Source organism: Austrofundulus limnaeus, unplaced genomic scaffold, assembly GCF_001266775.1.
Source record: "Austrofundulus limnaeus strain Quisiro unplaced genomic scaffold, Austrofundulus_limnaeus-1.0 Scaffold63, whole genome shotgun sequence".
NCBI classification, from domain to species: domain Eukaryota; kingdom Metazoa; phylum Chordata; class Actinopteri; order Cyprinodontiformes; family Rivulidae; genus Austrofundulus; species Austrofundulus limnaeus.
Window position 1 is genome coordinate 106217 of NW_013952465.1, and position 24477 is coordinate 130693.

The 24477-nt window shown below is 38.4% G+C and overlaps 2 protein-coding genes across 2 annotated transcripts in view; both read right to left on the reverse strand.

Moving 5' to 3' along the window:
* Positions 1–2116, reverse strand: part of napbb (N-ethylmaleimide-sensitive factor attachment protein, beta b) — a 9107-nt gene extending 6991 nt beyond the window's left edge. The window contains exons 1-3 of the mRNA XM_014009882.1: positions 1787–2116; positions 655–734; positions 405–521 (exon numbers count right to left, since the gene is read on the reverse strand). Of these exons, the coding sequence (XP_013865336.1) occupies positions 405–521; positions 655–734; positions 1787–1887 (298 nt within the window). The 5' untranslated portion in view covers positions 1888–2116. The remainder of the gene's footprint in view (positions 1–404; positions 522–654; positions 735–1786) is intronic.
* Positions 2117–4141: 2025 nt separating this feature from the next.
* gpcpd1 (glycerophosphocholine phosphodiesterase 1) lies at positions 4142–24477 on the reverse strand (the record flags this gene model as incomplete). The annotated part of the gene is given in 19 exon segments (XM_014009884.1): positions 4142–5482; positions 13766–13926; positions 14051–14186; positions 14401–14537; positions 14628–14693; positions 14784–14842; positions 15049–15088; positions 18134–18208; positions 18286–18378; positions 18460–18514; positions 18605–18734; positions 18828–18990; positions 19061–19298; positions 20547–20670; positions 21438–21479; positions 22254–22329; positions 24010–24094; positions 24192–24282; positions 24390–24477. Coding segments are annotated over 19 exon segments (2019 nt in total). The 3' UTR covers positions 4142–5283.

Genomic DNA, 24477 nt, shown 5'->3' on the forward strand with positions numbered 1-24477 from the left:
ATTACAAATAACTTCATTTCTGGACATTTATGGTTTGATTTCTTTGTATGTATGGATCACTTGGTTTGTTACTGACATCTGGTGAAAATTTCATGTCATTAGCACCTCTAGTAATATATTTACTGAGAAAATGTTGACGTGTTCAATACTTATTTTACCCACTGTATATATCAAAACAAAACAAAAAAACAAAAATCACATTTACAAAAAAAGTCCTTCTCTTGAAGCATTTTAAAGCATCAATTTACAAAGAGAAAGAGAGCGATCCACTAAAAACAAGACGCCATCAACAGAACAGCAACACTCCTTTGAGTGTGTAAATTTGTCMGTTTTTCCTTACATGGTTAAGAAAAAGAGGAGAAAAAATATACTAAAAATCCTGTGTRGCAGCCACACGGTCTTACCATTAGGGTCAGATTTCTTGTAAGCATTTCCTGCGTCAATGAAACTGGTCGCACAGTCATGTTTGTTCTGCAGCTGCATGTGGAGACGAGCAGCTTTGCAAAATGCGTTTCCAGCCCCTGCAGAACAGAGCGAAGTAAAAACAAACAAACCGCCCACAAACACATTAGCTAATTCAGATTTAGCTCACACTTTCTTTCACGCCGCAAGCTTTACAAGTACAGTACGCAGAAAGAGTTTCTTTGGACATACCACTCCAGTTCTTGGCCATCTTGAACATGTTGGCAGCTCTGCAGTACATCTCGCACGCTTCCTCCACTTTGTGAGGTCCTCTAGAAAAACAGAAAATACTTTAGAATAACGAACATATTTTTACTGACGTTTAATGCTGTAAATGTTACCCAGTTAGTCATATGGTTAGTCACATTTAACACATCATTTAATGTGCAAAGTGGTTTGTATTTCAGATAATATAAACCTCCTCCTGCAGAAGTACTGAAACTCTCAATCCCTCTGTGACAAGAAGTGGTTCCCAGYGAGTTCCCTATAAATGTAAAAGTACTTTGGGAATTAAATCCAAGCAGAGGTTTACGGCACTTCTGGCAAGTTAAAGAAATAATGATATAACTATGATGAACAAGAAATGCAGCAACAAATAGAGGTCATTTGGAGCAGAAAATTAGTCAAAAGGGACTGAGATGTACTGATAAATATTTTTGGGGCCTACACATTTTGGTTTGTCAATCTAAAATCACTGTTGCTTCAATTATTATTATTATTATTATTATTATTATTATTATTATTATTATTATTATTATTATTATTATTATTATTATTRGGATTAAAGCTGTCAGTAAAGCATTTAATACAGAACTACTGATTGGGGGATTATGACAGGATTAGATCAAATCTATACAGGGTTTTTTTTACACTGTTTGAGGGTAATAATTCCCATAAAAGTTTCTATGTTCTGACTGGAAAGCTGCATTTTAATGCCATGACATTATGTATAGTTATTTAATTTAATGAAAGTGTGTACTGACAACATAAAATCATTTTCAAACAATAAAGGAGATTGTAACTAATGATAAAGGTGATATGAGGCTGCAGAAATAGTCCACTATACAGAGCTTCAAGTCCAGCAGAGAAAGACGTCACAGATATGCCTGTTTACAATTACTAGAAATTGCAAAACAATAACATGATTAAGTTAAAATACATTCTAGTGGTCTGGGTCAATGATTGAATAAACTTCTGCAACATTTGTGTCGTTTTGTTCATCTTCATGTTGTGTAGAAATGGGCTGCGTGCCAACTTTYTTTTCCGCTGCTGACACTTGACGGTTTTCCTAGCTGTTGTTCTTTGGTGCAGTGCTGTCTCTTACCCTCCAAACATTCCTCCCAAAAAGGAGCCGGAAGACTTGACTTTTTTGTCAGCGTCGGCCATTAGCTGAATCGCTTCTTTCTCTTTCCCAGTGTTGTCCATTTCTTTTAGTGTTATTTGGACCAAACTTCTGGTTCAGGAGAAAATACCCGCAGAGGATTCAACTGTGTACAGTAAGGATTACAGTTGATTTAACGTAGGCGTAACCCGGTCAGCTTGGAGCTTAGGCGGAGCGAAAGGCATTCTGGGAGTTTGAGTGTCTGAACGCCGCAAAAACGATCATATCAAAGCAAGTAAAACTACAATTCCCAGTGGGTGAAAAAAGCCTTTTAGATGGTCCGTGTTACGTAAAATCTGACTGCGTTTTGCAAAAGAATAGACTCAACATCCTGTTTGTTTTTCTTTATATAATAATAAAATGTAATAAATCACAGTTTGGTTGAACCTTTCGTACAGTAATACAGTACATGTACAAAAATGTTTTTGAACCAACACAAGTCAGTTGGTTTCTATACAGGAGAGGGCGCTAAAACACAGTGATTTCTGGCAAATCTTCAGAMAGAAATACATGCATCAATGCATTGTTGTTTACTTTAATGTCAGAATTATGAGAATTTTTTTAATTATTATTTTTTTCAGGGCTCTAATCCTCTTCCGTTCACTTCAGTCCAGGAAATAAAAGGAAATAATAATAATAAAATGAATTTATTGCATTACATTAAAAAAATGCTATAATAAAAATACTTTTATTTTAAACTATATCTAGTAATCAAACAAGCAATAAAAATCGTTTTAAATATGTTAAGCTAAAACTGAGTCTCCTAGCTCTCACCTGTTTCCCACATAGTTTTGCTGCAGCACTAACATGTTATTTACCAGTTTAGAAGCAAATGATGTTTTACTTTAACTCCAAATCTCCTAAAAGCATGAGTGATGATGTGATGACTGGCAATGATACATTTTAAGTGACACTACTCAGACAGTCAACACCCTAACAATCATTGCTTCCAACAGCTATTGATTGGTATTAATTATTACTTACTGGATAAATCCCAGATGATTTGAGTCACAACTGCTGTTTTTATTAGAGCTGAATATTGTTATAGAAAATGAGCTTTAAATGTAGGTCTTCTGATATGTTTTCATTGGGTGTAGCAGGAGTAGATGTAGGGTAGAAGTCTGTTTACTGCCCTTTTAGTGACACATCTCTGAAGATGTCGCTGAGAAGCTTTGTCTTAAATTTACTCTAAGTTTAAAACAGATATATTTTGATCAAGTCAGATTTGCAGATGAGATAAAATTCACTGATTAGGTTCGATTTGTTATTGATCTTCTTTGTATTTATGAAGACCAGTCCAGGCCAGGCATCCAACAGTGACTTCTTTGCTTTTATTAAGTCACCAATTACCCTCCATGTTGTTGAATTTTTAAACTTTTACTGCTTTTTGGTAAGAAACACAATTTCTCATTTAATTTTTTAAGGGTTCCAACTACAGCACTATTACTACAAAAAATATCAAAAACATTTAACTTCTTTCTTTGAGCAATTTTAAGGGAAAATCCTGCACAACAAAGTAAGATTAACATATCCTTTGTAGAGCATGTTTTGTAAATTGCACTTTTTTCTGCAGCAAAATCCATTTGGATAAGATGAAAAAATGCTCTACAAATCAATTCAAAACACTTCAATAACTAATTCAAAAATCATAATTAGGAGAATGGTATTGTTAATCTATTGTATAGTCATGAAAATGTATTTTATAATTATTGAGAAAGGGGTGGTTTATGCACGTTTTTCTTCTTCTTGCTCCCCTTTCACTCCTGTAATGTAAGAGGGTTTGTGAATGAAATCTGTTTAATCGAGTGAATAAACCGATTTACTGCTCTTCAGCAGTCACTGGAAATAATCCATTAAAAGTACAAAATAGTTGGTCCAGTTGTTTTGCAGCCAATTAGCTACCAAAACATCCAGGCTGTGAGTAAATTAGCCCTGACTTAGCAACCTTGACCTCTTATATAATTATTGACACAATAAAAATAAACATTAGTCACGGGTTTAGGACTCGCCTCTTCAGAAAGTGATGCTCCTCATAGGCAACACTAATGTTTCAATAATCTTATGCTAGCAGTAATCAGAGTTTACACCAGTTTCTGAGAATGCTGTTATTAACAGCAGCGTTTACAGCCCTCTGTAAACTGAAGCTCTGAGAACACGAGCTTCAAATTCAGTGAACGATAAGACTCTCATAAACAAGTACCACATTACTGACAGATCATTTTGTCAGCCAAACAGACACACTAAACATACAATCATATTAGATACTTTCAACTGATTATTGAAAAAAAGACTCAAAGGTAATTGTGTTTTGGTTTTATTTACAATTCAAGTGTCAGTTCATGTACACCGAGCTGATCCATATATACAGTACAGAGCATGCAACAATCAGAGACAAACTGTACAGACAACAYGTCACATAGTTTGTGTGTAAACTAAACTGGTGCTTCTGTGAAACTTAATGGGTTTATAAGGAGGTACAAGTCCTAAAAGCTTCTCAACTTAAGTCAAACTTAAGTGGTGAGTGAGATTCTGTTTATGTTGAAATCAAATAAAAAACTTTCTATTCATATCCTTTAAGGCTGTGGTTTGACTGTGCACCAAAACTAAACATTTCTTCCAGAAATCAAGTATGTAAAGCAGATTATACAGTGCAAATGTGGAAAAGTACATCATAATCAGGCCCAAAAACAAAAGCTCAAAAAGGAAAAAGAGTTGCAGCGAGTGCATTTAACTGAACCTCTTCATTAAGGACTCGTTCATGCCAATGATTTGAAAAGTGCATAAAGTTCTTCCACTAAAAAAAGAAGCAATCTTTCATTAAAAGGCAACCTTTGCTGTCATCTCGTTTTTAATGCCTCCGTGTTTGTAAAAAGCTAAACTTGTCCAGCAGTTCACTGAGTCACAACAGTGTCTGATTGGTTTGCACTGTTTTTGAAGACAATAACAAATGGCTACACGCACAAAAATAACAAAAACATTCTACAGCATGAGCTTAATGACATCCATTTTTATACTTATTAAATCGGAACACATGTAAGATATTATTATAAGCATTAAGTTATATTTCAATCGGCCTCATAAATCTGCACCTAATGTAGAATTCCTACATTTATTTTAAGACCCGTAGAGTATACTGCTCTGATGTGTGAACTGGCCTTTGTGGGAGAAATATAAAACATGGCTTCTTTGATGTTTTGGCTAAGCGTCTAACTATAAATGGCGTGTATAAATAAGAAAAGCTTTGTGAGGACAGAAGGAAATGATCTACGTTGGGTTTACTTTCGAAGCAAAAGGTCTGGGAGGCGCACCTGATCAATATATTTGATACATATTTTTTTGAGGAAGTACAAGCTTCTTTCACTCGTACAATCCTCCCTTGGTCAACATTAGCATGAATGTGCAAAAAGCTACGCAGGAAGGGAAGACATTTTGTCTTTTATCTAAGAAGAGCTGAGGCCAGAGTCGGACTCGGCACTTCCGCCACGGGCCTTGGGGGCAACACATGGTACCATGGAGCAGGGAATGGTGTAGCAGGAGCACGCGGAGCTCTTTAAGGTCTCCTCTGTGATGACCTCCTGCAGGGTGTGCTGCTCTTCTACTTGAAAGATGTTTGGCTGCTCTCCCTGGGCTTCACAAATACTGGAAGAGAAAGAGAAAGAAAAAAAAACAGAGAAGTTGTGGGGGATCGGTGTTTCACAAYACAATAAGACGTCTCACATTTGTAAGCAAAGATGTAAAATGACTCATTCTCAGACAACCATTAGGGAAACRAATTTTGTTGAACCAGCACAAAACATATTCTAATTTATAGATTTAGTCAACTTATTCTTTATGTCATAAGGGGAAAAAAGCAGAAACTAATCCAGATTGAGTCTGTAGTTTTGAATCAAATCACAATAATTCAAACTGTTTCCATGCACAATCAGTAAGTTGAAACATGCAGTGGGATGACTGCACTGGCGATACGGTAAAATTTTCCTTCAGCTGTTTAAAGTCCAACCAGTGATTGGTTTAGATGTGTGCAGTGATATTAGGAGGGGCCAACAGATTACAGACATGATTAACTTCTAACACAAAGAGTCAGCAGGCTTTGGAGTGAGAGCGATGAGGAACGTGTCACAGAATTTAGGTTGACTTTAAAAAAGAAATATGTTCACACTGCAGGTCTTAATGGTCAATTCAGATATTTTGGGCGTGAAGTGAACGTTCACATTATATTTTAAATACAACCTGCAGGAGCAGAAGTCATCACGTCACATTCAGCTTGCTGTTAACAGAAGTAGCTAAACATGGATGCTACTTGTTAGCATGCCGACTCTGAAGTTGTTCGATCACAGCAGATTCAATAACTATTGGATCCTCTTGCTTTGTTCAGTGTTTAGATCTGAATCTGCCTCTGACGGGAGTCTCTAGGCAGCATTTTATTTTTGAAATGAAGCGACGTGCTGAAAATAAAATATTTATTAAATAAATTAATTTAAAAAACAAATTTGGGTCGCAATTGCCTGCAATGTGAACGTAGTCTTAATGTTACTAAGAGGTTGTTTTTAAACAGCAAATGTATTGATTCTTTTTTGTTATGTTTTGTTTTTTACCCGGCCATCGCTCCTGTGATTTTTCGTAAAAGACATGTTTCTCCTAAAATGTTGTTTTAACTGCATCTTTAGTCCTTTTATCTTATTGTTCACCAAAATTAGTGCTAGTTTAAAAACAGTAAAAAGCACTCATTTCTTTGCTGAAATATAAAACGAAAACAGCATACCATAGCAGTTCAGCCTGACAAAGTTAAAAGGCGTTTCTGCTGAAAGTAATTAGTACAGATTTCCTTAATTTTGGGAGATCAGAGATCGATTAATACTTAGATAAGATCAGCGGAAAAGATCGGCTTCTCATCTGAAAATCAGCACTGTCCTCTCTGCTCTGTTGTGAGCACTACCTAATGTCCAGTTAAAGCAAGTTTGTATTGTTTCAGGGGTATTGTTCAGTGTTTTTCAATAAAATAAGATAGGAACATTAAAGGTGTATTTTGACCTTATATTTGACTGTGTCAGGTGTTTAAAAAAATAAATTAGTATCAGCCAAAATCTGAATTGGCAGAGATTGGTGACCAGCCAGAAAACWGCAATCAGTGCACCCCTAATAATTAGTTACTGAATTTTAATTGTAATCCATTACAGGTTAAAACTATTTAGAAGGAAAGTTAAACTTAAAATAAAGCAGAAAATATCACTTCTGACAACATATCTACAAACCGATAGACTCTAATCGCCTAAAACTGGTCCAGTCACCCAGCCCTACACCAACAATATATAACTGGCCTGGAAAGATTACTGTGAGCAAAACATCAGTTGACATGGTTTCTTTTTGCAACCTGTGGAAGTCAAGTCATGTATGAAGAAACAAAACATGCTACCATCTGTCACGAAAAACAGACATTTGCTGTCTTTGTGTGAGTTGTTGATCGTCAAGAGACAAATTCAGCTCTAAAACCATATGAATCTGTTAAATTTCATGGGTTGAATGATCCACTAAAGAATGATAAGAGGGTCCAGTGCCATCACCCYGATGTGAAAAAACTGTTTTCACAGCAATTACAGGCAAATCATCCAGCTTTTGACAGGTGCTTTAAGATTTGCGTAAACTTCAAAAAAAAAAGTGCTCCAGTTCCAATAAAATGCAAAGCTTTTTATACGAGGCAGAAATAGAGGAGTGTGTTGGATCACAGCTAACACACAGCTAAGGTGGTTTGGTGCCATGACACCTGCATTTTTCTAGTTTCAGTCAATCTGAGAAAACTAGAATCTGAACGCAGTTCATGAAAACAATCCCATGCTTTAAAATAAGCCATTCAGTCTTGGTGCTACTTTTGYTTCAAGTTTCAAGTAAAGCAAATAAAATCATAACTCATTACAATGCAAGCATAATAATAAGGAAGAACTTGAAGGCAAACTCAAACCAATWCAAAGTTGTAACAAAAACAAGACTTGACCAAGTGATTATACGAATAAACCCGCATCAAAAATGATAACCATGGCAGTTGACTAATCAAACAAGCACTGTAAGTAAAAACTCAGATGTAAATAATTCTACAAAGTTAAAATAGCTGCATGTTACAAACTAAAGGCACAGAAAAAGATCTGATAAGTCAACCGCCTCATGTATCATTGTCTAGGAACATTAACGTGTTCCTGCAGCGTTTCAGCTAGTATCTGATAAAAAGGGAACCAAAAATAATAAAAAAAATAAAATTAAATTAAGCAATGGGGTGTGAAGCGGTAACAAAACGCAGGAACCAGAGAGAATTACAGGAATCTGGAGAACTTGARTCAAAATACGGCACCTCCCTTTCACAAATTCTGTAAAAAAGAGGCACAGTTACAACAATGACAGAAAAAACAAATGTTAAGAAGGTTTCACTTTGCTCTGTAGGAGTCTGCAAAAGTCTGGGCCAAAGTGCAAATACCAACAAATAGACATAGAAAGAAGTGAAACAGCTGAACAAGCAGGWTCTGCTGAGAGCAGAGGAATCTGTTTAACCCCAGTGACAACACACTTTACATAACTGGACTGGCACTTTGTGTACGGTCATTTTTCAGACTAGTCAATTAACAATCAAGCTTTTCTGGCCAAGGTAAAACCAGGTGCCAACTGATCCACACGCCTGCCAGAGCCAGATTACATAACCCTGTAATGCTTTAAAAACAAGCMGATAATCTTTCGAATCAGGCCTGTTTATTATGGAAAAGTGTTGGCTGCGAAGCAACAGGATTTATACTTGAACTATGGTCCGGATCAGAGCCTTACTTAATCAGCTATTGTTTGTATTTTAAATAAAAGCTTCTGAAATATAAATACTCATTTGTAACAGGGCTGCATGATAACTTGCAAAGTGCAATAACAGTGCTTAATATTACGATGACTATATGACTTGTGATAAATGAAAAAATACTTAAGTATGCAGTGTTGATGTCTTTCTGCTCTGAGAGCAAAAACAGTAATACATCATTTCCATTACAACATGATGGAGTGATTACGATTTGATGTGGCTTCTCTGCTCACTTTAGTTTAACAGACTGGTGCCGACAAAACACATAAATGCAAACATTAAAGCCAAACATTTATTGCAATTTATAAAGTTTTTTTTTYCATATGCCTATTGCTCAGGTTGTTATCATGATGACAATAAATTTGCGATATATTGTGCAGCCCTACTTTATAAAAACACTTTTAAAATCTGCTAYATAAAAAAGTTGCTACATTTCTTCTTAATAATTTTCAGTAAATAAATTTGGGATAAATAATCTGTTCTATGAATTTAATCAAATTCTACTAAAAAAAGTGTTGTAATACTTGAGACCACATTTATATCTGTCTTGTCTCGGACATCGAGGGCTCAGGATTTTATTTCAAGACCAGTCGAGATCACAACTGTGGAAATATTACAAAACTGCCAGAATACTGTCCAATTTATGTGCCTCTCACTGAATTTTGCACCTGGCATTCCAAGAAAGTGAGCAGTGGTTGTCTGGGAGCGGGAGGAGATGTCTGCAAAATCTTCAGCAATACAGTTCAACTACATGAATCATAAAGAATTATAAAACAACATCCAGGAGAAAACCTGCTGTGACTTGTAAATTCTGCAGATTTCAGAGACGGTGGGGGCTATGGCAAACATCGTAACTTAAGGAAGTAAGAGCTTACTTAGAAAGTAAGCTTATGTGTAAAGGATGTTAGCAAAACTATCTAGCTAGCGTTAGCAATTTGTTTCTGTACTAAAATTCTTTACCCGGGTCCCTCACACAGAGATTTAGTCAATATTAGCTCTACAAAGTAAGTTAGCTACCTGTACATTTTAGGGAACTCATTTCCTTTTTTTCCTGGTTTTGACTCGGTCTTAGGTTAGGTCAGTGTTTCCCAAACTGTTTATCTTCTGACCCACAAATTATTCATGGCAAAAACTTGTGACCCCAAATATTACTGGTCTGAGTACACAAACTTTGTTAATAACCCTAAAAATAMAAGCTACACAAATATAAATATTTATTTATCCTTATTTTGTGTTTTTGTAATAATTACAGGGAAATATTACATCACCAATTATTTTATTACCCTTTAAATTGATTTCTGAAGTGCAGTGGTTCCCATACCTTTTAGCTTTTGACCCATAAAATAACAGTAGCAGAGACCTGTACCCACAACTATTTTTGGATGATAAACATTTCTATCAGGTCATCTAAACATGGGCATAGTAACAATATCTGTTATTCTACATTTATACATTTTAGGCAACTAAGGCAAAAACGTAATTAATTTAGAAAATCTTTTCAGGACCCCACCTTGATGTTTCAGAACCCCACTTTGGGTCCCGACCCCAACTTTGGGAAACAGTGGTTTAGGTGGTCTTGACTACAACATCACTGCTAAATATAAAAGCCAAACATCTGACTAAAATGTGCTAGCGCATATAAATATGACAAGTACAGTCAAATATTTAATGCCAGCAGAAGTAAAAAAAAAAAAATAAAAAAATAAAAAAAAAGAAGTTAAAACTTACACAGGGTTTGCATAATTGCAGAACCATCATTCACCTGTAGTAAAACATTAGACGGATCCTCAGACCTTGGTAGGTTTTTGTTCTTGGACAGTATTTTTATTACCTGTTTTATTAACCCGATGACTCTTGGTGTAGAAAATAGGTTTTTGCAGCTTGTGCCAAAACAATTCCACTAAACTGCAGCCTGTAAACGTGTTCTCATAAAACAACTGACTCACAGCAGATATCTGTCAGTAGCTATGTTTAAATGCGCAAAATTCTTTGATCGGATTAAAATGTATTCGGATTAAACAATCAGAATATATCGTTTACATGGGTACAATCCGATCATGACGAGTGCTTACATGCACCAGGCTTTTATTAAGAATAGAAGCACTGACGTGCGCAGTTGTTAACTTTCTCTAAAAAAACAGAAAAAAACGTTCTACTTTCGTGATGAACATAAACAAACAGCTTCTGAGCTCAGAATGGACCTGCAACAGGTTTGAATAATGGTGGAGACGTTTCTGCACTCCATGGTTCAGCTGCAGGTGACCCGCACAGACTTTTTATTTTTATTTTATTTTGCGAAGCGGCGCAGGCTGTGTCTTTGTTGAATGAGAAAACGGAGCTGCTGTCCCTCCCTCCACAAAAGAGCAGAAACCGCTGGATGAAAGTCAGCAGACATGTGCAGTCAGGTCAGTTTTCCACAATCAGATTAAGTGTTTATACATGCACCTCGTTCGGATTAACAATCGGCATAAACCACCTATTTATTATTTACCATTGTTTTACCAGGCAGGTCCCATTGAGATCGCAGATCTCTTTTTCAAGAGAGGCCTGGGCCTGAAGGCAACCTACTGTACATGTTTTTGGGGGGTGGGGGAAACCGAAGTACCCGGAGAAAACCCACGCAAGCACGAGGAGAACATGCAAACTCCGCACAGAAAGACCCCAGGTCCGAACCGGGGATCGAATCCAGGACCTTCTTGCTGTGGGGCGTCGGTGCCAACCACTGAGCCGTCGTGCTGCCCTAAACCTCTCTTATTCAGATTACAAATTCATTCGGATCGAGCTGAATCGGGCCAGAATAATCCGAATGGGGTGTTTACATGAAGCATTTTTATTCCAAATGACCATTTAATCCAATTACTTCTGTCCATGTAAATGTAGCTAATGATAAAGTCAAAAAGAAAAAAAATTGTATAGGTCTTCTGAACGGGTTCTTCTCTAATGAAACATTTTGTCTCTCCTCCAAGAGACTTCTTCAGTCTGAGAGTTTCAGGCAAAATTCAGGCTTTTAAGCCCTGCCTCCGTGTGACTGATACTCACATCACATGGCTATTGTTGACACCTAATTAACACTTATTGTTAACATGGGGTGGAGTGATACTGGCAATGGCAGCGCTGTAGGAGGGGGACAACTGAAAACGGAGGCCTCCACCTCTGTTTAATGATGGACGGTCTTTCTTCACAAAAATGGCTTCTTTTACTCCTCTCTCAAACCAACGTTCCTCTCTATCAAGAATGAGAACATCCTCATCTCTGAAAGAGTGACCRCTGGCCTGTAAATGAGTGAAAACTGCAGAGTTCTGGCCATTAGATGTAGCTCGTCTGTGTTGGGACATTCTTTTGAACAGTGGCTGCTTTGTTTCCCCGATTTATAACTGGTCGCAGTCCTCCTGGCACTTAACAGCATATACAATATTGCTCTGTGTTCCTGTTGATAAGGCAGTGGATGTGGTCTGTGCAAGATTAAAATCAGACACCACTCTCAGCAGCAGAACCACACTTTCCACAGAACAAGTGTGCCAACTCCTCAAACTGTGTCTGGAGTCAACCTACTTCACGTACAGGGGGCAATATTTTAGGCAGAAACATGGGTGTGCCATGGGATCCCCAGTTTCTCCTATTGTTGCAAACCTGTACATGGAGGAAGTGGAAAAGAGAGCCTTGACGTCCTTTTCAGGGGTGCCACCGAGCCATTRGTTCAGATATGTTGACGACACCTGGATTAAAATTAAAGCCCAGGAAGTCCAACATTTCACTGATCACATCAACTCTGTGGATGAATATATTAAGTTCACACGAGATGATGTAAAAATGGCAGGTTAGCGTTCCTGGATTGCGATGTCTCGGTTTCGGATGGAGGACGGTTGGAAACTGGCATATATCGTAAGCCCACCCACACAGACCAATATTTGCATTTTGACTCCCACCACCCACTGGAACACAAGTTAGGAGTGATCAGGACTCTGTACCACAGAGCAGACAGTGTCCCTACAAACCCAGGAGCCAGGGAGAAAGAGAAATCACACACACGACAGGCCCTGGAGCAGTGTGGTTATCCTGACTGGGCTTTCTTGAAAGCAGACAGGAAACACAGACAGGACTCCATGCAACCTTCAGATGAAAATGAAGACCCCAAACCCAGACCAGTGGTTATTCCGTATGTTGCGGGTGTTTCGGAGAAACTGAGACGTTTATTTTCTGAACATGATGTCCCAGTGGCTTCCAAACCCCAAAACACATTACGGCAAAGGCTGGTTCACCCCAAAGATCCAGTGCCCCGGCACAAACAGAGCAATGTTGTAGGCCAGCGGTCACTCTTTCAGAGATGAGGATGTTCTCATTCTTGATAGAGAGGAACGTTGGTTTGAGAGAGGAGTAAAAGAAGCCATTTTTGTGAAGAAAGACCGTCCATCATTAAACAGAGGTGGAGACCTCCGTTTTCAGTTGTCCCCCTCCTACAGCGCGGCCATAGCCAGTATCACTTCACCCCGTTAACAATAAGTGTTAATTAGGTGTCAACGATAGCCATAAGATGTGAGTATCAGTCACATGGAGGCAGGGCTTAAAAGCCTGAATTTTGCCTGAAACTCTCAGACTGAAGAAGTCTCTTGGAGGAGAGACGAAACGTTTCATTAGAGAAGAACCCGTCCAGAAGACCTATACAATTTTTTTCTTTTTGATTTTTTACCTGGATTACTGAGATGCATCAGGACCTAATGATAAAGTGTTTTTGTCCTAAAAAAACAGAAACAAACTAATCATCTCAGTGGAAAATCACTACAGCGAACATGAAAAAAATAGAGATTTTAGTGAAAAATATTTGATACTCGTCATCTATCACAGACAGAAATGAACCTAAATATCATGGCACACAAACTGTGAGATTTAACTACACAACACAGAAGTGTCAAAATGTAAAATAACTACAAATGGTTTGTAACAAACTAATAATTGTGACAACCCTGAGTATAAATATAATAAGTGAGAAGAGTCACGTAAGAGAAAGGCACTGGGTGCACAGCATGCTGCGTGTTCACCGTCTGCAAGACGTGGATCGATGTCGCAACAAAAGATATGAATGCTGAAGTTTAACCCACCTATCATATATGAGCCCATCAATTCCCTCCACCCTCAGCTTCCTCCTGATTTCATGGTTATTGTTGTCGTCCCCCCAGCTGAACACCACCAAGCCTTTGGACTGAGCCTCCCTGATGTAATGCAGGTGCTTCAGCAGCTCCTCAGTGTGGGCACTGATTCCCTAGAAGAAAAAAAAAAGAGCCCGGCAAATGAGAGAAAGCCATCAGACCGACGCAACCTGCCAACTTTTCATTTTAGTAGAAGCGTTAAAACAAACATGTTTACAATAAAGTAAAATCACTAACCAGAATGTTTTCACTCTGAGCATAGCTAACAGCAAACTGAGTGGTCTGGCAGCGAATGTCCATCAGCTCTGGATACTTGATGGAAACCCCCTGAGTCAAGAAGAGGATGGGGTACTTGTTCTGCTTGTGACGCACCCTGAGGACGAATTTTCAGAAATCTCGTGAGCTGTTGGGAAGCCCCTATTTTTACCTGAATCCTGCAGAGACAGTGGACTCACTAAAACACACGAGATGCTGTCCCACGGATTCAGTTTCAGTTTTACCTTTCAGCTGCTACTTGTGTGACATTTAATAAACCACTCGTGCACGCAAACAGAAAATAGTGCGTGCAGAGTCACAACAGTACTTACATTGTGCAGACGTCTGGGTCGAAACATGAGAAGATGATGTGTCTTTTTCCACCTTTCTGCAGAACACAGGAGAGAATAATGTCGAGGAAGGTGTTCATGTTGAAGTAGGAAGACAAGTTTCCATCCCATGATCCGTCCTGTAAACACAAAACATTAAAAACATCAGTTTGTTTTTGACAACATGATTTATTTTTCGTCCCCATCTGAGCTGTTTTAGAATACTTCACCTTCATCTGACTGATCCATTTGAGTTCAATGTTGAAGCCAACGTTTTCAGGAACGGCTTGGAAGATCTTTAAAAAGCAAGACAGAGTATTTATTTCTCTTGGAAGTGAGAAAGGAGGAAGTTGTGTTTTACTGAGAATCATCTGAACATTTTTTACCTGAGACAGTGAGGGGAATGGCTGATGTTCATCGACTTCATCCTCATCATCCAGAAGATCTGCAAAATGCAATCAATAAACTCAAACGTTCTTTACTATGATGCAAGCTATGCACCAAAATGGAAATGACGTGATCTTATGTAATAGAGGCCGACTGCCAAAGATCTTCAATAGCATTTCATCATTGAGCCTCTTAATCTTTAATTCAAAGTCCAAGCAGGAAGGGCTGAGATACGAGAAGGAAAACAAACAAATCTGTACTTACCTTTGTGATCACTTCCTTGCAATGCAGTGATATGGGCCAACTGATTAAAAAGACAAAAAGGAAAAAAGAAAAAGAAATGGATTACTTTATTATGAAACTTAACCAATTAAAAGTTGGAACAACAAACACTGTCTTTTCTTTTTTAAACAAAAATCAGAGCTAGTGAGGGTGGTTTAATGTTAAATGATGAAATTGATAATGAGAATGCGTGAAAACAAGTGAATGGATGGACAGTCACAGTTTAAGGTCAGCCTCAGAAACTTCAGGTAATTGTTACTTAAATAAGTATTTGTTGATACATTTTTAATATCAAAACGTTACTTTATTCACAAACGTTGAAGTGAAATTTAAAACCAATGTCAGCTGAAACACCACAGTCCCAGCAGAATGTTAAAAAAGCAATGTTTTTTTTAAACAAAATATAGTAACCCCCTAGCTATATTTAGACACAGTTCCAATGTAAACATGCATATTGTGAACTCGGAGGGCGACTGCTCAAATGTTGCTGATGTGTGGAGTAAGGGGTCTCTGCATTAGGTTTTGTCCTGTGGGCGGAGACGACCCTACTCGTGATTGGCGGAGGTTTCAATGTGGGCGGAGATGGCCCAAGAGACGTGATTGGTCGGATTGACGGTGGGGTTTGAGGAGGCTGGAGGCAGCGGGGAGTAGCTTGATCAAGTCATGCAGGAAGCAACATGTTTTTTTAGATTAATTTTAGTCACAGTTTGAGAAAGTGCTGCATGAAATTAAAAGTCATACATGTGAAAGGACGTGTAACACTATGGCTTGGTTAAAACATCCCTAACCAGCCTGTAAAAAGATAAGTTAAAAATCAATATCTTTTTACAGGCTGGTTAGGGATGTTTTAACCAACCCATATTGTTACACGTACTTTCACATGTACGACGTTTAATTTCGTGCAGCACTTTCCTTTCTCAAGTTATGACTAAAATTAATAGAAAAAAATAAAAATAAAAAAATGTTACTTCCTGCCCGACTCGACCAAGCTGCTCCCCGCTGCCTCCAGCCTTATACCCCACCGTAAATCCGACCAATCACATCTCTTGAGCCATCTCCACCCACATCAACACCTCCGCCAATCACGAGTAGGGCCGTCTCCGCCCACATTAAGACCTCGGCCAATGACGATTTGGGCCGTCTCCGCCCACATTAAGACCTCGGCCAATGACGATTTGGGCCGTCTCCGCCCACAGGACAACACGTTCTGCAGAGACCCCTTCTTGGATGTGTGGGTCAATGTTCAGCTTGCCTCTGACTGACAGATGTGATGTTCTCCTTCGTTAAAATAAAAGTAATAGATGATGTGTTTGCTACCTTTCTGAAGAAATATGCTATTTAGATGTTATAGTAATGTCCTCTCTGCAGAGTTGATCTGAACAAGATGCTAGCTACAAGTTAGCCTCTTCTACAGTTAAGATGTGCAATTAACTCTGAGAAGCTGTCAGATAGTTAAACACTGCAAAAAATGTCCCTCTAACCAAATCTTATATCCAGCCAAAAAGTATTTTTGATCTCATTTTTTCACTTAATTCGAGTCTGAATCTTCTCAATTTGTACTTGCTGTACTTCAACAATAAATAAACTGATTCGTGCAGATTGTTGCAAATGTTAGTTTCAAGAGAAGAAAACACCAGTAGCCATCAGTTCCTGCAACTAAGAGTTCTCTGGTAAACAATCTATAGTATGGCTTGTTTTTTTGCTACTGGAAACAACTGACCTGTTCTGGTTTTAAGGAGGGCAAAGGTTTGAAGAGAATGACAACAACACACTAACAGCTTGCAGCAAGAGGCAGAGAATAAAGGAAACGCAGCTCTGTGCTCAGAAAAACAAAAAGTGCATGCACTCTTTACGATTTTACTTAAACCCTTTTTAACCTCAGGAAAAATGTGACAAATATAACATTTTGACACTCACTTCTTAAAGGGATCCATGATTAGTTGTAACATTAGACTTTATTTAATAAACATGTATTTTTAACTGTAAAATAAAGACTGTAAAAATACTGTAGGCCGTTTAGTTTTGTAAATTTTTAAATATATATTTTAACATGGAGGGGGCCATTTTATTTACACGGGAAGCATTCTGGGTAAATGATGACGTTGACAGGTCCTCGCTGCGAGGATGCTAGCGAGCTATATCCACCCTGTAGGTTAATCTTGGACAATATCTGACGATCGACTCTTTTAAATGAAACCAGAGAGCGTTGACAGAGAGGAGAAGGTAGAAATGACTCAGCCTGTAACTGAAAATATGGATGGAGGACAACAGAGCTGCTTCATGGAAGAAGAACCTCAGCTTAGCCTGTTAGCTTTAGCGTTAGCCCCGACTCTATCACCATATACTGTATGTGTATTAGCTCAGCGCTACACATTCTCCTCTCATCACTGAGGTCCTTCATCCACATGACAGAGAGGGAAACGCAAAAATGACTCAGCCTGCAACTGAAAATATGGATGGAGGACCTCAGTTTAGCTTGTTTGTCACACTAGCGCTGAGCTAATACATATAACGCAATATAGCTTTGGCGCTAGCGCAAAGGCCAACAATATGTTTTTTAAAATTTACAAAACTAAACAGCCTAGAGAATTTTTACAGTCTTTGTTTTACAGTTAAAATATATGTTTATCAAATAAAGTCTAATGTTACAACTAATCGTCCTGATGGATCTCAGTAATCCAGGTAAAAAATCAAAAAGAAAAAAATTGTATAGGTCTTCTGGACGGGTTCTTCTCTAATGATTAGAGAAGAACCCGTCCAGAAGACCTATACAATTTTTCTTTTTGTTACAACTAATCATGGATCCCTTTAATACCTTGATGCTAATTTTGGATGATTATTTGATTTTGTAGCAACCAAATACCGTGCAGTCAACAATACAGTTCGGAAAAGTCTTTTGCGGAAAACTAGGCTGAGATTTTCAAAGGTTGCAAAACAGTCATAAGCCCAAAGTTAAGCCGGTTTTAAATCAACTATTCTGCTCGACCAAAAGAAAAACAGTAGCACAACATGGTTTAAAGGGCGTTGCACAACCCTGACAAACATGATTTACTAGAGCAGAGGTTACCTTTAGAAGCTGCAGCTGATCAAATGTTAGATCTTTAACTGGGACTTCAATGAGCTCCAGGTTTTTGTCATTTTTCTGCAAAGTCCAACACAGTTATTAGTACAAGTTGCACTTGCTGAAAATAGAAAAAAACCCTGCTTTTTTAAACATACTTTCTTGGTGGATATGCAGCAAGTCAGATCATGGTATACAATCGGCACCTCATCCTTTGAGAGGTGAACATCAAACTCCACAAAGGCTGCTCCCTGTATGTGAACAAAAAATTGGCAGGCGTCATAGAAAATATGAGAAATATTCACAAAAATCAAGTCATCTCCTTCACTTACATGTGTAGCTGCACTTTTAAACGAGGTGATTGTATTCTCTCTAACTTTGTAGTGCCTGTAAAACAAGTCAAAAACACCGTCAGGTGTCAGAGGKCATAAAATTCTAATCATTTCAGTGAAGAATTGAGACGTTAAGGTCACTCACTTGGCAGCGTGTGTGCTGCCCGCTCCTCTGTGACCCACGTCCACAGTATTTCTTTTTGTCCAGTGCTTTGTGTACGATGAGCTCATGTCACACTGGAGGCCCTGGATTGGCCGGATCACCATATAATCCACTAAAACCCGCAACAGCAATGTAAGCATGGATGGACACGGAAATAACGGCCAACCCTGGCAGGAAATGATCAGAACCAAGGCAGATACCTTACCTCTCACTTTACCAATAGTCTGCCGGGAGTTTCTTCCCATTATGGGAAGTGTGACCACTCCCGTGTCCTTGCCATGCTCTGAGAATGAAGAGGAGAGGAGACAGGCTGTCCCCACGTGGCCTGGATGGATGTCCCCCTGGACTACATGCTCACCAAGGTCCTCCTGGAATCAAATTCAAGATTRGAACAAAAACATTTCTTAAAATGATACAGATTCATCAGAAAAGCGTTACCTCAAAAAACTCAAAGGTGAGCTCCAGGTTGTCGGGGTCCATGGTGTGGATGCTGTACTCTGTCCACCGCGAGGGCTCCAGGGCGTAACCACACTCAGGCTGAGAGTGTCGAGACTTACAGCCGTTAATGTCAATCATGCTGATCCCCAGAGTGGTGGTCATCTTGTGCCACGATGAAGGGCTGAGATCCTCCTCCTCGTCCTCCTCTTCTTCATAACCCTCCAACGTAAGCTTGATCCTGTGCCCAGAAGATCGAAAGTAAATACTGGATGGTAGGGATGGGCGATGTGTTATCGTGTGTGATATAAGACATTCACCACGGTAATTATTTGTCATCTCGCGATAAAACRATAAATTCCCACCGCGTGCCGCCAGACTTTACACGCCTCCCCGCCAGGTTAAGCTTCGTTTGTTTACTCAGCGTGGACGTCGACGTGGGGAGCATGTGCWAATATAGTAAAGCTAAGAAGCTATTGTAATGACTCAAAGTGCAAAAACGCAGTCATAGTCATCTAAAAACTCAGGAGTTCAACAACATGTTAATAAAACCACAGGACAGGGCAGCTTTAACTTGCTGGACCCACAAAATAACACAGCTCCTCCATCTTCACTCACACAAGTAGACCCTCCCTCCCCTGAACATTAACCCTTAACAGGCACAGAAATTATAACTTTACCTCCCAGAGCAGCAAAATACATTATTTTCAGTGATTAGTAAAAAGTATTTTCTTATGGTTTTATTTTATTGTTATATTACCGATAGTTTACAAGAGTTAGAGTTCTTCTGAGGTTTTACAAAAATAATGATTAGTGCAAAGAGGATGTGATTTGAAGATTTATCATATCAACCATAGTCCATTATTACTGATCATTTTTGCTGTCAAATAAATAAATAAATAAATAAATAAATAAATAAATAAATAAATAAATAAATAAATAAATAAATAAATAAATAAATAAATAAATAAATGTCAATTTTGTTCTCATATTTCAGTCTTGATGAGCGTCAGTTTTGCAATACAGGTGTACTACTTGAAATTTTATAACTACCATTAATTTTACAGTATTTACTAAAACTGTTTTTATTAATTAAGCTTGCACTATTTTATTTTGTTTATCAATTTGTTTTTATTGTGTATATTGTTCTATTGTCATTTTATTATTGACTTTTGTAAGGCTATCTTGGGAGTTTTGAAAGGGGCCTATAAATAAAATGCATTTTTAATATTATTACTATTATTTTTATTATTAATGTAGTTTAGTGGCTTCTAGTATTTTAGGGCTCTTAAGAGAGAATGTAGTGATAGAATAGTCACTTATTATCGTGATAAAACCTAGAAATTATCGTAATACATTTTTTAGTTCAGATTGCCCATCCCTGCTGGACGTTTATATTCAGGTTGGTCAGGTAAAAGCAGGTGCTGTGATAGTTTAGCTCAGTGTGGACTTCCTCCGGTGTTATATTTAGATTTCGTATCATCCGTACCTGAAGCGAGACTTCTTGAATTTCTTCTTAGTAATGGACACGGGAGGCCTCTTGGAATAATGCAATCGCAGGCGAATATCTGTCTGGCATGTCAGCCACCCTGAGTCAACACATTTCACCCCATCTGCAGAGATAAAGAAGACAGCGTGTGATTAGGCTCGACATTGTCCATCATGAATGCTGACTAATGCAGAGCTGGCAGCTGCCACAATAACAGGGAGGACACTGTGTTTTGTTCACTGGATGGCTGTAAAACACTGGTGATAAAAAGCAAAACCAGTACCTGAGCCAGTTTTCTAGAAAAGAGCTGGAATGCTTCCATTGCAGATCTTAAATAATTACACTTGTTTTAGTTTTTTTATTGGGACCTTATCAAGTGAATGCTGAGTCAGCATTTACGCTGTTGGATTTCTTATTATTTTTCTCTATCTTATTTGAAGTTTTGTTTCTGCATACTTTGTGCAATTTTAGCCATTTGTACATGTAAACTTTCAGCTCATATAAGAGATTGGTGCTGGGACTTTCGACTTTGTAAATATAGTTAAATCAAAATTTATAACCAACCAAATACATTCCCCATAGAAATAAACTGAAATCTCTTCAGTTCTATGATTATTCTCTTAAAAACTTCAGCGTACTTGCTCCATTTATTTTACTTGCATGCTATTTTTAGTTTCTAATTATCCCTTTTCTACTCTACTACTACTAATTAAAATAGCCTTTTGCTGCTTTTAGCCTCTAGCAAAAATGTAGCTGTTTTTAGCCACACTTTGCTATTTTTGGCCTTTTACTACCATTTTGCTATTAAGCTTTTAGATATCCTTTTGCTAGCCTCAGCTTTAGCAGCTAACGCACATTTTCTTATTATTTCAGTTTCTTCTTCCAACTTACTGTGAATTCCAAACTGTCCGTCGTCAATATTCTGAGGTGCTGCTGCAGGCGAAGAAAAGAAAATCAGAAGTGTGATAAAAGGTTTGCAGCAACACGTAGGCTGAGGTCAAGTCAAATCAAATCAGAGCGTTCCCAGTTGTTAAAGGGAAACTATGAACTGTAGCTCATCATATAATATGATGCTAAATTTAAAAAAAAAAAAAATCACACCAGTTTGCTCTGGAGTTGATTTGCCTCAACTTCAAGAAAGTTTATTAAACACCAACATTAACTAGACGGTAAATGTCTGCAGGGAATTAGGGTTACATTAGCTGGATCTTATGACAGCAAAAATCACATAACAAGAACAATAATACAAAGACTTGGCGATAAGCTGCAATCCTAAAAAGACATCAAAAGTAGGGTGTGGACGTGGCTGCAGCTACTCTTCCTATCTGGCCCATAGCTCTGTTTGATTAACACAATGGTCTGGTAACTAGAGGGATCTACGAAACAGGTCTAAGTTCTGTTGCGTCACAGTGTTTCCTCTTTGGCAGCAGATTAGTCCAGAAAGCACTTTACTAATATAAACCTTACAAAAGCATTTACAGGGGCAGAAAAATCAGCAAGTGCTATAATACTAGTACATTAAATACACTTTTAACGGGAGGAAACACTGCAGCTCTTTGGAAATTACAAAAAAAAAAAAAAAAAACCTCAGCAGTAGGTGTACCAATTGTATTACCAAGAACAGAACATGGCAGGTTTGAATATGATGAATTACTTTACCAAACCCAACTGAACCGTTCACAGTTTTATTTGCTATTAAATTTATACCTGTGGGGCTCATCGTGCGGGGCTGAAGATGGGTCTCCCACATATTGACTATCACTTGACAGGGGCCACCTGCGCTCTGCAATTCCAACGGTGGGTACAATGTTAGGCTTGTCAAATCAGATACACAGCACTACTGTTTCAAGCTGGTCCTGAAAAGAAGCCTTCAGACCAGAGGCTGAGGAAGGAATTAAGCGCTGGTATAGTCCCAGCTACAACAGTCAGCCACCATGGGGTTGAAATCTGAAAAGTGGATTTGTTAGTGAGGGGTGCAACAATTTTAAAAGAAAGGCTAAAGTAACCCTAACGTGTCTAATTAAATGTAAAGCTGTGGGGTTTTTTTCATTACGTGTGTCATTGTGATCGTAACACAAATATACGGTTACGTATTTTAAAGCTTGGAGATTTACAGGGTGGAGTCCAATTTAAAATGTACCCAGCCTGAGCCAAGATTTGATCTATCAATAAAATACAGATAGTGTGTTTATCCTGTTTAATTATTGACACTGTGTTTACTTTCCTGGCAAGTTGTTAAATAAACAGTCGAGTTTTACTTCACACAAACCTAAAGAAATAAAATGGCTCACAAAACAGAACACCAAGACGTAAGGAAAAGAAGATCAACAAGTCTTGCAACATTTTGGAAAAACGAAACAAAAACAGCCTGACCCAGGTTTGACAAAGTCACCACAAACTCTTACAACATCACTTCCTTTTTTCCTGGAAAAGTGATTCTGTGTATTGAACTTGTGAGTGCGGAGCACGACAACACAGAGCCCCGGCTGAGGTTCAGCTGAGGACGTGGCAGATTAAAACGTACCAGCTGGACAATTTGTTCGTGACCTCCAGCTCCTTCTGTTCACACCTGGCGCTCGGATCACGAGGCAGCTCTAAGCGTGACGCTCGGGAACGCTTCTCAAATGACCACTGCTCCGAATCAATGCGTACGTCACGCACAAGAATCTGACACACAAGAAGCTCGCGAGGGGGGCAGCAGGCAGCGCTGGGCTCGGGTTTCCGCGAAGTCCCAGACGCTTTCCTCAAACCTGGATATTGATAGACAGGAATGTGGAAAGCTTGTCTGAGCTTTCACACGTCTGTACAGGAAAGCAAAGCGTCACGGATTTGCAACAAACCTTCAAAACAGTGCGCACCTAAAACTACCTCACCTGTCACAGATGCTTTGTTTACAATCGCTGGAACACAAACAGGAAGAGGGCACTGTCTTCTGTTAACAATACAGCCAAAAGCTCCTGATCTCCAGTGGCTTAACACAGCTTTAATTCTCTTTCCTGACACTTCTTTGTCTGCTTACAAAGAGGACAGTCATTGTCTGCGACCCAAAAGGCAGTCAAATTCACACCGAAATAAAATTTGAATTAAATCAGCCAAGAAAGTTCATTCTTTACCAGGTGTGAACAGGAAGAACAGACACCAGCTCTAACTGTGGCAAATAGAGATTAATATTTAATATTTAAACTCAAGAGAACTTGAAGTTGGTGGTGACTTTGAGTTATTAAGAAAACAAAAAAGGACTAAAAAGTATTTCTTCTTTCTTGCCTGAGGGGCTGCAAAAACCATAAATTAGGTCATATTGCTCACATTACAACACACAGTGTTTAGAGAGTAAATAACGCAATTAAATTATTATATTTAAATCTTTGACAAACAATCACAAATGTAAACAAAAAATATGATCAATTGAAAAAAACTGTTCTGTGAACGCACAGGGAGGAGAGTCCAGAGAAAAATGACTCACCTTTGGTTCCAGAAAGAAGCCTTTTAAATAGCGATACTTGGAAACAACACCTTTAGGCACGGGGATTGTTACAGTCCAAGTGTGCCTGTGATAACAACAAATAAACATAGTTTTAAAAGAAAACTAGCCGTGTGAACGAACAGGGTATAAATAAGGAATTTCAGCACTAATTTTCCACTTACCCCGCATCACTTAGAGGATGTAAAGTGACCGCTTTCTGATAACTCCAGTTTCCCAGGGCCTCACAGCTCCCAACAACTGCTATCACCTCACCTACAAATAACCCACATTTTATTTTTTTATTTGGCTTTTTTATATAAACTCTCTCTTTAGGCAATACACGTTCACACTTGTTACCACTCCTTTATTCTTAGACATACCTGGAGAGGTTTCTTCCCTGATTACCAAAGTCACCTGGGTGGTCTCCATGGCTGACACTGGTTAAAATAATAATAATAATAATAAAAA